At 32.0% G+C, this 17414-nt stretch overlaps 2 protein-coding genes across 3 annotated transcripts in view; both read right to left on the reverse strand.

Moving 5' to 3' along the window:
* The window catches only part of LOC141534585 (uncharacterized), a 348478-nt gene that overhangs the window by 138291 nt on the left and 192773 nt on the right, over positions 1 to 17414 (reverse strand). The gene's annotated exons all lie outside the window — the stretch shown is intronic.
* On the reverse strand, positions 9962 to 11649 carry LOC141534588 (uncharacterized). Of its 2 annotated transcripts, XR_012480443.1 has the most exons (4): positions 11098 to 11649; positions 10745 to 10967; positions 10208 to 10303; positions 9962 to 10088 (listed from the first exon to the last, which is right to left on the reverse strand). XR_012480443.1 is itself a non-coding variant. In XM_074254019.1 (2 exons), the coding sequence occupies exons 1-2, from the start codon at positions 11249 to 11251 to the stop codon at positions 10771 to 10773; spliced, it is 351 nt and encodes a 116-aa protein (XP_074110120.1). In that variant the 5' UTR covers positions 11252 to 11649; the 3' UTR covers positions 10674 to 10770. The 2 variants fall into 2 exon arrangements, 1 of the variants encoding a protein (XP_074110120.1); XM_074254019.1 differs by lacking the exons at positions 9962 to 10088; positions 10208 to 10303 and having other exon boundaries at positions 10674 to 10967.

Below are 17414 nucleotides of genomic sequence, written 5' to 3' on the forward strand. Positions count from 1 at the left end.
ACACACACACACACACACACACACACACACACAGAGAGCATCGCGGGAGTAGTCAGGGAAGCTTCCTGAGACCTTGAAACGTCGAGATCTGATGAAAACTCGATTTTGACAAAACGGGGTGAAAACAATAACTTTCCGATTGTTGAAAATCTTTGATTTTCTTAGCGGGGAGTTAAAAATCATTCAACCCATATAAGCCCTTAATATTGTCAATAACCCGTGCCACAAACACTATTCATTTTCCGTGTGAATATCATGGGGTTTTGGCATTTTTTGCAACGATTTTTTTTTTTTGATTTTTATCTGATTCTCAGAGGATGAAATGAGTGTTCTTGTAATAATATTATTCAGTATTGATTAATAAATTGTAAGAAGATATCTTCTTGTACTCATGTATTGTTTTAATATTTCCAAATTTTCGCAACAACTCAATATGTTTTGTGACGCAATTCAAATATAAAACCGTTCGAGTCCGTTGATCAATTAAAAACTGTTGTCTCATTATCTATTATATTGAAAGTCTTATTATCACCAATATCGAATAATTTGTCAAGAATACTGCATAATTGGTGCTCTTTTGTTTTATTTTTTATGTTTACAGATCTTGCACCTTTCAGTAGTATCTATAAAGCTTATTTAATTTTTTTAATTATCGTACATTATCTTGAGTTAGGATTTCTGCTATATCTTGAGTTTTTTAAATTTCTGATGTAACAATTGGACAGCTGACTCCTATTGATTGTTTTAAATTGCTTCTGAAGTGGAATAATAGCTGCACAGCCTCTTTGTTTGTAGCCAATTTTTTATCTCTTTTAGTAACTGTCGTTTAAACAATTAAAAATACATTTTTTGTTTAGTCCATATGTTGATTATCACCGGGGCCTGGAAGTTGGGGCCAACAATTAAACTCAAAAATAAAGCAAATCCAAAGTAATAATCACAAGCGAAATGACGATCGCAAGCAAGTTCAAGAGCTTAAACTAACACTCTATTTTAAGCCTAAAATATGTCAAAATAAAAGTAACGTTGGCAGCAAAACACAGTAGCTTAAAAAACACAGCCTGGCATCAAGGACAAAACTATTACAAAAAACTTTAATTAACAAAAAAACACGTGTGGCACTCGGGGACTGCCACGGTAAAGCTATTGCATAGCTTTTTTTATCAACTTATGCAATTATAATTATTTGTTTATTTTATTCATGCAGTATTAAGCTATTTTTTTTTCTTTGATATTAATTTAAGTTACACTTTTTGAGCGTGGTGACCGATAAGAAAACAAATTTTTTTCTTTTATTGAATAAATGAGAAGTTAATATTGTTCAAAATATTTTTATTATCTTACAATACATGTAGGTTATTCTGGAATTTTTATCATTGAAACTATAGGCTTATGGTAACTGAAATAAGAAACATAAGTTTGAGACTTGATATCCTCTAAATATCTGGAAAATACCGCGTCAATGGTGGCCCCATATTTTGTTGTGGATTCTTGTGGATCATTATTCATTTTCAAATTCAATTTTTCCGAAAGAAAAGTTGTCAACCGCTCTGATTTTTTATCAGCGAAGTTGATGTTGAAATCGCCAGCCAAAATAAGTGGAAATTTATTACCATTTGTACCAAGTATTTTCGACCCATCTTCAGTGTACTCCAGTAAAGTGTGATGAATAAAATGCTCTACCACGTCCAATTTTGGATTCGGAGAAATGTAAATTGCTATCATGACTATGTGTAGGCCATTTCTAAGTTTGCATAAGCACGCACAAATATCTCCAACAAATGAGCGCCTAACATTAACATCGCTAACGTGTGCAATATTTATTTCAATATTCGGAGTCATAATATTAGTAACATTATTATTATTTTGGTAAATAGCTACCCCACCTTTTGGAACAGTACCTCGTGTGAATTGAACAATACAATTGAAATTAGGTATTTCAATCTGATTATCATGCGTCATGCAAGTTTCGGTAAGAATTAACACATTTGTTTATCTCGTAACTGAATCTTGTAAATCGTATTTGTATTTTTATTTTTTTTTTGTATTTTTTATTTATGCCCTTTGACGTTCACAATTTCTTTTTCTTTTCAGCTCTTTAAGTATTTCTTCTCTATAAAACGAAAATAGCTAGGTATAAATAATAGGTATAAATAATTAGGTATAAATAGTGTAATTACACACCAAAACAATTATTCATTCAAAAATTTGAACAAAAAAACGATATTTTTAAGAGTTTGATCATCGGATTTCGCGCGATGAACATTTATATAGATATAAAATATCATATATACTTTCTCTGTGCGGCATTAATGTGTATTACCTATATACAAAAAACAAAGGTACTAAATTAAGATCGCTCATTTTAATATCAAATATTTTTAGGTTATTTTTATAGCAGTATTATATATAAATTCAAAAAATACTGCATTTGTGATTATAATAAAATTTATGTATATAGAGTACTCACTCATTTTCTTTCACTATTTTTTCATCACTTTCTTCATTAATAAATGCACTTTGTTTATTCATATTCAAAATAATTTGTACACAAATTTTACGCGTACAGCTATTCACTGTTGTACATAGATGATAAATACCTATACAGTGTAGACTCTACACGCATACGTATAATCGCACGCACACAAACACCGTGCCGAAGTCTACCGAACTGAAACGACGTTAGACGATTGTTAGGTTTTTTTCGTTACGGAATTTCTTGGTTCGGTCGCCGCGCTCAAAGCCCGCGATAAAAGCTATGCAATAGCTTAAAAATTGTGATTTTGCTGGATGATTAAATTTTAAGTTTTTTGAACTTATTGTTTTAGTCTCAATTTATTCTGATAACACCGGCCGACATGATTTTTTTTTTCTGAGATATAATAAATTTTTTTCACTAATTTTATAGTGCTGATACCGAAATCAGACCTTATTTTATCGTATCACATCAGATTTTTGATAAAACGAATATATTCGCAATTTTTGATTGCTCAGTAAAAATGAATTAAATTAATAAGTCATGCCGCTTTTTTTTATCGAATTAAGTGACATCTTGTGAGAAAATATATTAGTTAGAACCTCGACGCGACCATTCGAAACGTGTTACATGGAAAGAAGCCTTTATAGTTACTTTGTTTACAAACGGTTTGCTAAAGTCAGTTTGTTTATTTAAAAAAATTGTTTACATTTCATTATTGGTGTTTAAAATATTCAATTGTTGTTTTGTGATTTAAAACTGTCGAAAAAATATAATGTTTTCAAGAAAGTGTCGTAATAGTCCAGATACATTTTGTTACATTTGTGGAAATTTTATGACTTTGAAACAGAAATTGAAAATTATTGAATTTGTGGAAAAGACTTATAATTCTTATTTTGGCTTTAAAATTCAACTCAGATCGTGGACTCCGAACTTTGTGTGTACTATTTGTGTTGAACTATTAAGGCAGTGGACATACGGCAAAAAAGCATCTCTACCTTTTGGTAGACCGATGATATGGAGAGAGCAAGTCAATCATTTTGATGACTGTTATTTTTGCTGTACCAATGTAAAAGGTTTCAATGCTAAAAATAAAAACAAAATAGTCTACGCAAATGTAACCTCAGTAACACGTCCTCTCCGCACGGCCCAGATATTCCAGTGCCTCTTTCAAGTTCAATATCTGGTCTTAGCTCAACATCATCAGAACAAAATATGCAGCGTCAAGAATCTAATGAAGTTTTTGAACCAATTTTAAATCAGCCTCAGAAATTCACACAGGGTGAATTAAATGATTTAGTTAGAGATTTAAATCTTACTAAAGAATCTGCTCAACTTCTGGGATCTAGACTTAATGCAAAAAATTTGTTAGCTCCTAATACACATTTTGCTTGGTACAGGAAACGTGAAGAGGAATTTCTTCCGTTTTTCAATCAAGAAGAATCATTAGTTTATTAAAAATTATAACTATGCTGTTAGGTCAGCAGTTAGGATACACGAAATATCCTTGTTTTTTATACGAGTGGGACAGTAGGGCACGAGCAAAGCATTACGTTCAAAAACAATGGAATCCTCGTACAAATCTGAAACCGGGAACCAAAAATGTGATACGAGAAAATTTAATTGATCCTAAGAAAATTTTATTACCTCCGCTTCATATTAAACTCGGTATGATGAAACAATTCGTTAAGGCATTGGATAAAGAAAATGATAGTTTTAAATACTTAAGTAAAAAATTTTCAAGGTTATCAGATGCAAAAATAAAAGAAGGAGTATTCGATGGGCCACAAATATGATCTTTAATAACCGATGAAAAATTTGACAAGACATTAAATACAACTAAATCAGAAGCTTGGCTGGCGTTCAAAGATGTTGCCAACAATTTTCTAGGAAATCACAAGCATCCTGACTATAAAAATATTGTGGCAAATTTATTAAATAAGTATCAAAAATTGAGGTGTAATATGAGCATAAAACTCCATTTTTTAGATTCACATTTGGATTTTTTCCCTGATAATCTTGGTGATTATAGTGAAGAACAGGGTGAAAGGTTTCACCAAGACATCAAAACTATGGAAACAAGGTACCAAGGGCGATGGAATTTGAATATGATGGCTGATTACTGCTGGTCGATAAAACGTGATATTATTGACGATTCCCATAAAAAAATTACTCCCAGACGTAATTTTACAGATAAACGCAAAAGATCTCACTCAAAATAGATTCATAGCGACTATTTTATATGACATTTTCTGTAGAAGTTTTCAAATATATGTATTTATAATATAATAATTGATTATTTTTTTTAAATTAAGAAAAAACCATTTTTCTTGTTTGTAAAAAAATCTGATGTGATAGAGTAATTATGTAGGTAATTTTATGTTTATAACACTATAAATTAGTGATATTTATCACTCATCCCGATGAAAAAAGTTTTTGTCTAATTATATATAATTATGCATAATCATCTATACATGATTGGATCCAAAAATTGGCCAGGTCTAATTATATATAATCAGATCTGTTTATACATGATCATATATGATCAGATCTATTTATACATGATCATATATAATTATCCATATATAATTGGATCCAAAAATTGGCCAGGTCTAACCATGTATCATTAGATATAATCATGCATGAACAGATATGTTCATGTATAAGTATATATAACTGTTTATACATAAACAAATCCGAAAATTGATCAAGTCTAATTTTACTTTATTATATATATCACCAAATTTAATTATATATGGCCAGATATATGTATCAGAGTTGGTACATCGCATGATGAGAAATAAATTATTTTTTAGTTAGCTCTTAATTTTCAGATTATTCAATAATTATTAACTTGTTTTCAACTATAGTAGTAAATATAAAATATAGTGGTTTTTATAACAGAAATCCAAAAAAATATTTTTAATTTTTCTAATATAGTTTAATTTTTATTTCTCTTGAAATAGTTATTACTATATTAAACTTGAACGATATTTAACATAATAAAAGATTAATCATAGAAAATAAAAATGCTCATTATAAAGTGCAACATATAGTGAAATAGTTTAACATAAGACATAAATGATTCAAAGTTTTTTTTTTTTTAATATTTAAAAAACATTTTTCTAAATGTTATCCAGTCGGGTTTTTAATATTTTTCTTCTCGAGTTCATGACTCCGCTTTAATTCACCAACTCTTTGAGACATGGCTCTTTCAATTTCGCTTCTAGTATGAGGAACTCCCTTTCTAGTTTTCCATCCCTTATTAGTAGCCAGTTGTAAAGCAAAATCTAAAACAGATCAGAAAAAGTTGTGATTATAGTAAAAAACATTTTATAAGTGTATATATAAAGTTATAAAAAGATATTTGAAATATAGAAAAAAATTATAAATTCAATAATTTATCAACATAAAAGCTGATATTAAATTTAGATCCAACAACAAAATTAAATATTTGATTTAATTACCAACTATTTCATTTCGCGCAATTTCATTGAGCGGTTTTATTTGCAATGCTGGTTTTTCTGATTTATGAGCGCGTGGAGCTTGACCAGTGTAAGTAGCGGTTAAATAACCGGAAGGTTTGAAAACACCAGTTATTAATCTCCGCGCAACATGAGTTGCTTGACTGGACAATGTTTTGGCTAAGTCATACTCAGATTTTTTACAGTAAATCTTGTCTATTAATTTTTCCATCTATATTATAAAAATTTTTATTAAATAACACTCAAAATAATGATAGTAATAATAATAATAATAATAATAATAATAATAATAATAATAATAATAATAATAATAATAATAATAATAATAAGCGATGCTTATTAAGTTGTCTACGGTGCCGCGGCTTCGCTTCTGCCGATAGAGAGAAGACATTCTCTCTCCTTCGAGGCGAAGTTGAAGCTGCGCATCGCTCAACTTGGACACAAAATTGACATTTCTCGGAAACAAGTCTCCCGCATTCAGTGTGTCATAGAGTATGTTAGTACTCAAAGACCGTACACGCCAAAAGTTCGTCGCCTGGCGGCAGAACTTCGAAGGCGACATCACACACTGAACAAGAGTACTCTTCTTGTCATCAAAGAAGAGTCTCTTAACAGGTTGCGGGCTCTGGTGGCTTCCAAAAAGTCACTAGAGAAAAGGCTGAAGCGGTTGATCGACAACTCTTTGTTTCGATCCAACCCTTCACGCTTTCTGTCACCTAAAACCGCTGTTCCCGAGAATTATCCATCATCTGAGCGAGTGGAAGCCTTTTGGAGTGAATTGTACGGAGATCAACCAAACGTCAACCCGGATACTCCAGCTCTGCACGACTTCGAGGCATTCTGTCGAGAACACCGACGGCAGGATATCGCCGAAGAGAGCCCTGCAGTCAGTGTGCAAGAGGTTCGTAAAGCCCTGAATGGCAGCAAGAACTGAGCTGCCCCGGGTCCAGATGGCATAAACATCTTCTGGTGGAAGAAATTTTCTTCTACACATGCTCATCTGGCCCGGATTTTTACATCATACATTCAGGGCGACGAACCAATTCCAGACTGGCTGGTAGAAGGGCGAACCGTACTCATCCCTAAAAAGGGTGACTTGTCCGACCCAAAGAACTACAGGCCTATCACTTGCTTGAATGCGGTTTACAAGATTTTTACAAAAATCTTAAATAACCGTATCTTGCAGGAGATAGAGCCTGTGTGGCAACAGATATACGAACAACGTGGCAGTAAACAGGGCGTGTCAGGTTGCAAGATCAACTTGTTGGTAGATAGATGCGTCATTCAAGACGCAATCTACTACCAACGCAACCTGTCTATGGCCTGGATTGACTACCGTAAGGCATTTGACTCAACTTCACATGAGTTGATTCTCTATCTGCTCAAATGCCTCGGAATCAATCGCCCAACAGTGGGATGCATACAACGTACGATGCAGCTCTGGCGAACGCGTTTTCACATAGGAAGTGGAAATGCATTGCACGTAACCGGAACTGTTCAGTACAAGAGAGGCGTCTTTCAGGGAGATTCTCTGAGCCCTCTGTTGTTTTGCATCTCACTGCTGCCAATATCTGTTGCCCTCCGACAAACTCGTGGGTACTCTGCGGGGCTACCGAGTGATCGAGTATACTCGATCACTCACCAACTGTTTATGGATGATCTAAAGATATACAGTGCCAACAAAGATCATCTACAAACGGCCATCAACATCGTAGCAGAGTACACACGAGATGTCGGAATGTCTTTTGGGTTGGACAAGTGTGCGGTCGTACACCTGGCGAAGGGTAAGTGCTCTGATACGGGTGGAGATGTCGAATTAGTGGATGGGAGCGTCTTAAGAGAATTAGACGCCGGAGAGTTGTACAGATATCTAGGGATTGAAGAGCGGCAAATGCATGCCGTCTCTGAAGTCCGAACAACTCTTCGCAGTGAGTATGTTAGGAGACTCCGGAAGATCTGGTCATCAGAACTTTCCGGCAAGAACAAAGTCTCAGCTACTAACATGCTCGCTGTCCCGGTCCTACTTTACTCTTTTGAGATCCTGAAATGGCCTCGAAATGAGTTGAAAGATCTCGACATCAAAACCCGTAAAGTCATCAATATGAATCAGAGCATGCACCCTAACTCATCAGTCGCCAGGATGTACCTCTCCCGGAACATCGGAGGGAGAGGATTGCAGAGCTTGGAGCGGCTTCACGATCGTTTGGTTCTGGGTTTAACATACGAGGTTGCCAATTTCACAGCAGACGAGGACGACTTCCTGATGCAATTTGTTCATAGTCATGAAAATGCGCGGAAGGGGTCGTTCTTGTATAAGGCAGCAATCTACGCGGCAAATACCTTAGGTCTCGGAGAAATAAACGCTCTCATTGAACTCCCGAAAAAGGAGTTCAAGAGCGTCGTCAGGATAGCCGCCGAGGAAAAAAACTCCTCGGTGAACACATGGACAAGTCCATGCACAGCGTGTATTTCAAACACGTCCGTGACCATGGCTTGTCCACCCAGCTGACATTCTCCTTCTTGAAGTCAGCTGGCCTGATGTCCGAGACCGAAGGATTTATATTTGCCTGCCAAGATGGTGTTATCAACACTCTCGAATACCGTAGCAAGGTGCTCCAGACGCAGCTTCCGGACACGTCCTGTCGGACGTGTAAACAACATCCGGAGACGCTGATGCACCTTTTGTCGGCATGTCCTGTGCTGGCAAGAGGTGCCTACATACAGCGTCACAATGCTGCCCTGCGAGTACTCTATTATCATCTCAGATATAGCTGCGGTATCGATGAGACACCAGTGCTGCCTTATCTGCCAGGAGATATTCCGCAGGTTGTTGAGAATGACAGTTCCAAAATTTATTGGAACATACCATTCGCAACAACCCGGCGGATTGACCACAACAAACCTGATATTGTGCTCTTTGACAAGGCTACTCGTGACATTTATGTCATTGAGTTTTCGGCCCCAGCCGAATACAATATCTCGGCCAAAGAAGAGCACAAACACCAGATATATCAGGATCTCCTGTTTGAAATTGGCAAACTGTACCCAGGTTACCGTGTCAAGCTCGTCGTTTTGGTTGTCGGCGTCCTTGGAGGGATGAAACAGTCTTTTGTGTCTTCACTTGCGAAGATACCGGCTTGCAGTTCAGCAGCCGTGTCTCTAGCAGTGCGGATGCAAAAGGCTGTCATTTTGGGATCCCTGCGTCTACTTAGGCAAATGAATTTGGCCTGCTGCACTCACTAACCGCCTTGTTGTGTGGAGTGGTGCAGCAGTAATGGATGGCGCTCAGGCTGGGCCCTCGGAGAGTCGGACTCCGGGGAAAACCCCCCTGAGCAATTAATAACAAATAATAATAATAATAACCAGTATAGTTACGGCAAAATAATTGTAATTTCAATCAAATTTAAAAAAATTACAAATCTTCAATTCAATGCGTACCTTTTCGTCTGCCCAATCTTTTCCATACAGATCATCGTCTTTAATGAGATCCTTCATAGCATCTGATTGAGTTTTATCAGCGTTGTTATTGTTACTGACTTTATGTGCTGCGGGTTTATCACTAGGAACAACACTCGTGAATTTGTTGTCTTTAACGCCGGTGAGATCATCTAGTTCGTATTCATCAAATAAATTTTTGCTTTTATCATCTGACTTACCTTTTTTGCTCATTTCTTCGTCTGTGTCTACTTCTGACTCAGTTCGAGAATCATCGCAATTCTGATTTGCTGTTTTGGATGATTTTTTAACAATCGAAGAGTTAAACTCTTTCATTGATGTAGCTATAGAAATGATAAAGATTTTCAATTAACCTTAATATTTACCTAAATGTGATTATTTATATTTTTATAATTTGAATATGATAACTTTAAAAATACTTAAAAAAGAAAAGAAGAGTTGAAGAAAATTAAGAAATAACATTCTATAATAGAAAATGAAGACGATATTTACCATTAACCTTTTCGGCAAAGGCAAGTTTGTTTTGAATTTGTTCCAGCATCTTTTTCAATTCATCCTTCGATGGACTAGACGATTTTTTCCAGGGACTTTGTCCGTCTTATCCAAAATACTCTGTTCAATTGATGATTGAATCAAATCATCAGCCTTCTTTTTATAACTTTTTTTAAGTCCTGGGGAATATATTTTATCATCAAGCAAGTACTTAAAAATCCATAGTAAAATTTTTAATGAAAATTTTCGCGGTAAAATATTAAATGATTATTAATAATACTATAAAAGAATATATTACATCTTTATCGCTTTTACGGCTCTTTTTATGAGAATTATTTTTATTGGATGATTCAAATTCATCAAGGTCTGTCTTCTTCCGTTTTTTCAAAGAGTCCTAAAAATATCAATTTTTTTTAGAAAAATATTATCCACAATTTAGTACAAAATATTAACCATACAATTAATATAGAAAAAAACTTTCTAATTTTTATTTAAAACTATAATTAGCCTCAATGTAATTTGTAAAAAATTTTTAGATCATTCAATTTAAAGTTTTAATATTTTCTGTTAATAATTTTACTGTAAATAGTCAATTATTATTTTAAATTATTTATAAGTACATATACTCTACTCATTAATTATTAAAATTATTTAATTTAAAATGAAGAATTTGTCAAATTACATGAAACTTAATTAAATTTTACATAATAATAACAAAATTTTTCGTTATAAAAATATAAAACATCAAACGTCTTAATAAATAGTATTTGATATGAGTGTTTCATACAAATAAAATAAGATCTTAAAAATTTTCCTTGAAATACAATCAAATTACCTGTGACGAATCATTGTTCAGCTTTGTTAAATTAAACAAATCAAGATTTTCGTACGACTCTGATGAGTACTTGTGATTAACCTTTCTTGGTCGTTTTTTGGAAGAGTCCTTGTTTTAACATCATCACAATCGTCATCATCACCAGAAGACGAAGACAAAACGTCAAGCTTTCTGGACTTTTTCGTTAATTCATAGAAAGTTTTGTCAATAACACTCACATCATCTGAAAGATAATTTCATTGAAAGACAATGCTGATCAATTAAAAAGAGAATCATCGTACTAAATCAAAGATAGCAATGACACAAAAATAAATTTTATTAAGAAAATTAAAATGTATTTGAAAATTACTTACTAGATATCATGACAACTTCTCCTCGCTCTTTAATTTTATTATAAAAAAAATAGACTTCGTCACCTTCATTGGGTGGGTTAGCTTTGTCAAAGATGACATTTTTGTCATCAACTTTAGCGTGTGAATTATCACGTCCACATTTGACAATAAACATGATGTGGTTTTGTTTTTTAATCAAAATTTTTATTATATTGAAGCAAATAATATATTTTTTTATATAACACTATTATTCACATGAAATATTTAAATTCAACGAGTGGACACACACGCTAACTTAAAACAAGTTTTGATCTGCTGTAATGACGCCAAATTAAACCTTCGAGAACCTTCGATAGCCCGCGTTGCTCTAATATGCTTATTGCCGGCGTGCCCTACCTAAGTTTGTAACATGATCCTCATACAAAATGGCTACCGTTATTCTAATTCCGCGGTCAAAAATTATATTATCGATAGATAAGCTATTATTCATAACACTGAAGTTGACAGATATAAAAAATATTATTAAAATTTTATGGCAATTAAATTGTTATAAAAAAAATTTCATATGTGAAAATTAATAAAAATTACAAGTAAAAATTTTTAGATGTATTTTTTATTGTAATTGATTTATTATAAACATTTTTAAAATTGACAGCTCACGGCTAACTTCAGTATTATTATTATTTAGTAGTTCAGTGGCGCTAGTGTCATACGACATACGTTATTAATATATGCATATATATATATATTTTTATCAATATATGATTTTTAGTAGTGCGACAAATCAAACATAATCGAGCTCAATTATTCAGAAAATCACTTATCCTGGAAAATAAAATTGATTTTAAAGTTAATTTGAACAATGTCAAAGCGTGGAAATAGTGACGATAATCCGCTATCTCCGATCCATGGTAAAAAAATACAAGCTTTACACATCTGACTCATCTATGCAGGTAAGCACAACAGTTTTTATAAAGAAATAAATGAATTATATCTGAATAATAAATAACTGTAAATTAGTTTCTTCAAGTGCATAAACATTTCTTTACAATTAGTAATTATATAATTGTAATTGATCTATTTATATTTCAGATTCCATTGAGGACACTATGTCGCTGGCGGTCAAGAGGTTATTTCGATGAAGACATTTCGACTCCAAATAATAACTTTAATAATTCTGATGATGATGATAATGATAATAATGATCAGAATAGTAATTATCAATTACAAGAGATTTTGAACCGTTGTGACACTGAAAATGTTGATGGCAATGATCCTAATAATTTATTATCTGATTGTGACAGTGTTTCCAGTGAAAATACAGATGATGAAAATCCTGCTCCATTAAATATAAGTGATGAAGAATCAATAAATAATGATATAAGTGACAATGATGATAATTATAATGAAAATAATTTTGATGAACAAGTTGATGAGAATAGTGATGACAATGATACTATTGGTAATGCGTATGAATACGAAATGTTGCATGAAAACAGCAATGTAACGACGGATGAATGTGTTTTACAGTTATTAGATTTTTATGTGAAACATAATATTACGAAAATTGCTTTGCAGCAGTTGTTACAAATGCAACTAAAAATTTTACCTGCAGACAATCAATTGCCAAAAACAGTGTATAAGTTATTTCAATATGCCCAAAATATTGCTCCTGTATGCCGAGTTATTAAACATTATTATTGCAGAAAATGTTTATTTAATTTAAAAAGTCAGATGTTAAACAAGAAAATTACATTTAAGTGTTCTATATGTGCGACAACTAATTCAAAAGATTTTTCTTTTTTTCATGAATTCGATATTGGTGATCAAATTAGAATTTTATTTGAAAATTACAACTTAGCTGAAAAGTTAAAAAAACCTACATTGCAAAATGTTGAAAATATATCGGATATTGTTGATGGTAGTGAGTACATCAGAGTTAACTCTCGAAATCAAAGAACTAACTTTGATTTAACTCTGATTCTTAATACTGATGGCCTAGCATTAGTAAAAAGTGCTAAAAGCCATTGTTGGCCGGTTTTATTCATCATCGCAGAACTTCCCCAAGATATTAGAAATAAATATGTGATATTTGCTGGGCTGTGGTATGATAACCTTATTAAACCACCGATGAATGTTTTTCTTATGCCAATTTGTTTAAAACTAAGAAAATATTTTTGTAAAGGTATTGATTGGACAAATCCTAAAACTAAAGAAATAGTTAATACTAAAATAGTTGCTCCATTAGTTATTGCAGATGCACCAGCTCGGGCGCAATTGCAAAACATCTTAAACTTTAATGGTCGATATGGATGCAACATTTGTGAAATTAAAACGGTTAAATGCACAAAAATTGCTGGAAAAAAACTGTACGTTGTTATCCTTTTCGAATTGATTCTAAAATTAGAACTGGTAAAAGAATGGAAGCACAAGCTGAAAAATTACGTCAACTAGAGAATAAAGATCAAATAAGAGGTGTGAAAGGGTATTCTATTTTATCTTGTTTACCGTTAATTGACATTGGAACATGTGTCATACCAGAATACCATGCATTCGGTTTTACTTGGTGTTGTTAAGCAACTCATGACTATTTGGTTTGATAAAAAAGGTCCTTGGAATATTAAAAACAAAAGCGAAGATATTGATAAGTTTATGTGCAGTATTCGAGTTCCTCAATCTTTTCAAGACTACCAAGACAGTTATCTCATTTTAAATTGTATAAAGCCTCAGAAAATTATAATTTTCTGTTATTTTATTCTCTTCCTGCACTTGTTGATCACTTACCTCAGAAATATTTAGAGCATTGGCTATTGTTAGTAATATCAATTTTTAATTTAGTCAGAACGACAATAACTCAAGATTATCTTGAAGAATCAGATAACTTGCTGCAGTTATTTGTATCTCAAATCGAAAGTCTTTATGGTGATAGAGCTTTGTCATACAACTGCCATCAACTTATTCATTTACCACTTTGTGTTAAAAGATGGGGACTAGGGTGGGTCAAAAAAATCGAATAATTTATTTTTGATTTTATACTCTGAAAAATAGGTTCGTAGACACCTAAAAAGAATTCTCTCCAAGTATAAGCTCTTAATTATAACGGGAAGGTCCTCCGCTTTGCGGGTTTCTATTTTTTTCGAATAATCAGATAAAAAAATTTATATCTCGCTTCCAACTGCTTGGAAAAATATTCCGTGGCATAGATTTTGTGAGAAATTGAATGCTTTACAAAAAAGGTCTCTTATGACTTTTTCAAAAACTCAACCGATTAAAAGATATTCATAGTTGAAGTTTGGCTATTTTAAGGAAAATATTCGTTTTTATTATGAATTTTATAAGTCGATGAAAAAAAATTATTTCGGATTGCGGAACTCATGATTTTGTAGGAAATTTACTGCTCTACAAAAATGGTCTCTTATGATTTTTGATTAAGTGAAGCCGTTACGAGATATTCATCGTCAAACATTAACGAATATCAATATTTCCAGTTTTTGATCAATAATTCGATAAATTTTAATTTAAACTATGAGTTTCAGGAAAATTTACATAAATTTGAGTTTCGATCGATAAAGAAATGTTATAATAAGTTAGATAAAGAATTATTGGAATTATCATTGATTTTCCTTGGAGAAATGCCTCAAGAAAAGATTTCTTTCAAACGTCCTGGTGCTGTTCATCATGCTAGATGGATGGCTAAGGCCATTTATAGTTTGAAAATGTATCTATTCAGAGATGAATTCAAACTCTCTCAGAAAGAATTGCATGGTCTTCGTCATTTCTGTATTTTTATAGTCACATTGTATTTAAAAGCTTGGTTTTCATCAACTTCTGCAACAACTGCTGCTTATCATGACTTGCAGTTTATGAAAAATTTATTGGAGTACAAACATATCAATCCTTTGATTTCTTCAGCTACGTGTGAAAAAATGATTTCGCACTTATGGTATTTGAGCGATGAACTTGCCATTTTATCACTGTTTGACGATGGCGTTCCATTAGAAGTAAAAAAAGTATTGTTGAAGCTGTTAATACTCGTGAAGGTACAGATTCTAAAGCTAAAAGATTTGTAATTGCTAAAAAGATTTGAATTCATTGGCGCAGAGAACTCTAAGTGACTTTGTGTCTAAAAAGTCATTAAATCTTTTCAAAATCTTCGATCTACCGTATGACTTTCTTGATGTCGATGTTGAATTATGGCCTACTAATGAGAGTTATCTCGAAAATAAAGAATACTTTCAACAACTAAAAGTTGTCAATGATTCAGCAGAGCGAGCTGTTGCATTAGTCAGTGAATATAATCAATGCTTGACAAAAATGAAGAACAATTCCAGTACTTATTGCAAGTTGTCAAAGAACATCAAAAACATTCCCAAATTGTAATAAAAGAAATTATTTATAGTAATAGCGTACTGTTATGTTAAAAATATAGACAATTATATTGCAATTGATAATTCAATAAAAAATTTATCTATAAAAAAGTTAAATACTGGTTGTTTCTCACTTGATTCAATACTTTTCATATTAAATTTGACAAAGAAATATGTCATTCACTTCAAATTAAACTAATCATTGGCTATATGTCGAAAAAAATGCTCTAATTTCTTGTTTTAATGCAATCAAACAAGCTCAAGACTGAAAACAATATTAAAAAAATTGTTTATAACATTTTTTTATCGATCGAAACTCAAATTTATGTAAATTTTCCTGAAACTCATAGTTTAAATTAAAATTTATCGAATTATTGATCAAAAACTGGAAATATTGATATTCGTTAATGTTTGACGATGAATATCTCGTAACGGCTTCACTTAATCAAAAAATCATAAGAGACCATTTTTGTAGAGCAGTAAATTTCCTACAAAATCATGAGTTCCGCAATCCGAAATAATTTTTTTCATCGACTTATAAAATTCATAATAAAAACGAATATTTTCCTTAAAATAGCCAAACTTCAACTATGAATATCTTTTAATCGGTTGAGTTTTTGAAAAAGTCATAAGAGACCTTTTTGTAAAGCATTCAATTTCTCACAAAATCTATGCCACGGAATATTTTTCCAAGCAGTTGGAAGCGAGATATAAATTTTTTTATCTGATTATTCGAAAAAAATAGAAACCCGCAAAGCGGAGGACCTTCCCGTTATAATTAAGAGCTTATACTTGGAGAGAATTCTTTTTAGGTGTCTATGAACCTATTTTTCAGAGTATAAAGTCAAACATAAATTATTCGATTTTTTTGACCCACCCTAATGGGGACCTTTACGATCAACTTCTGCCTTTGTATTTAAAAACTACAATGGTTTCATTGCAAAATGTGTCCACGGTAATAGGAATTTTGGCCAAGAAATTGTCAATTGTGTTCAAATTGCTCAAGGCATCCAGATGTTGAAAAATCGTATAGCTGAACGAGGAAACGTTACTGCTAGAACTAATCAGTCAAAAAATTATGAACTTTTAGGGCATAACGTTATAAAAAAAGAGCTTGATGTTGCGGAACGCAATATATTATTATCTAATGGTTGGGAATTTGAAAATTTATCTATTTACACACGTATTAAAGTTAATAAAGTTATTTATACATCTGAAATTTATAAAATTACAAAAACAAACAGTCATACAGTCCAAATAGATACTAATGTTTTTACTGTGTATGGTTCAATTAAATTTTTGTTCAGAATCAAAATGATATTTTTATTGTGATTCGTCGTTTCAATGTAACTCATATCAAAATGTTTCATAATTCTTCTACTAAAAAAACCGTTGAGCATGTTATACCGATTGTGGAAACTAATAATTTGATGTTGTTGAATTTAAACGATATTAAATCAATGTTTCAACTTGTGCGAGTTAGTCATTATATTTGTAAACAACCTAATGATTTTAAAATGGTTTGGTAATGATAATGAATGTTTAAAATAAATTCAACATTTTATCTTTGATGTAAAATGGTTTATAAATTATATATGCTGCACTATTATGTCCAACGTTTCATAAAATAAACTTTTTTTTTTTTTTTTATTTCTACCACAGTATAATTATTTAAAACCACCAAAACAATAATTTAAAATTTTGAATTTGTAGAATAAAAAATGCAGTTTTTATTTTTTTATTGTTCACATAAAAATGTTTATGGTTTTGTTTCTTCTATCAAAAGGTTTATAAATTTATATAGTTATTGTAAGTTTACAAAATATTTTGAATATGACACTGTAATACCATATATATATTTTAAACTTAGTAATTTGATTTATCAAAAGTTGTCTTAGATTAAAAAAAATTCATCTTATTTATAGAGAGCGTATAAAATAAATTTTTTAGAAATGCAATATAGAAATTGAT

The sequence above is a fragment of the Cotesia typhae genome, unplaced genomic scaffold, assembly GCF_013202065.1.
Source record: "Cotesia typhae breed Kobodo isofemale line unplaced genomic scaffold, CoteBio_Ctyphae scaffold_13, whole genome shotgun sequence".
Classification (NCBI taxonomy): Eukaryota; Metazoa; Arthropoda; class Insecta; order Hymenoptera; family Braconidae; genus Cotesia; species Cotesia typhae.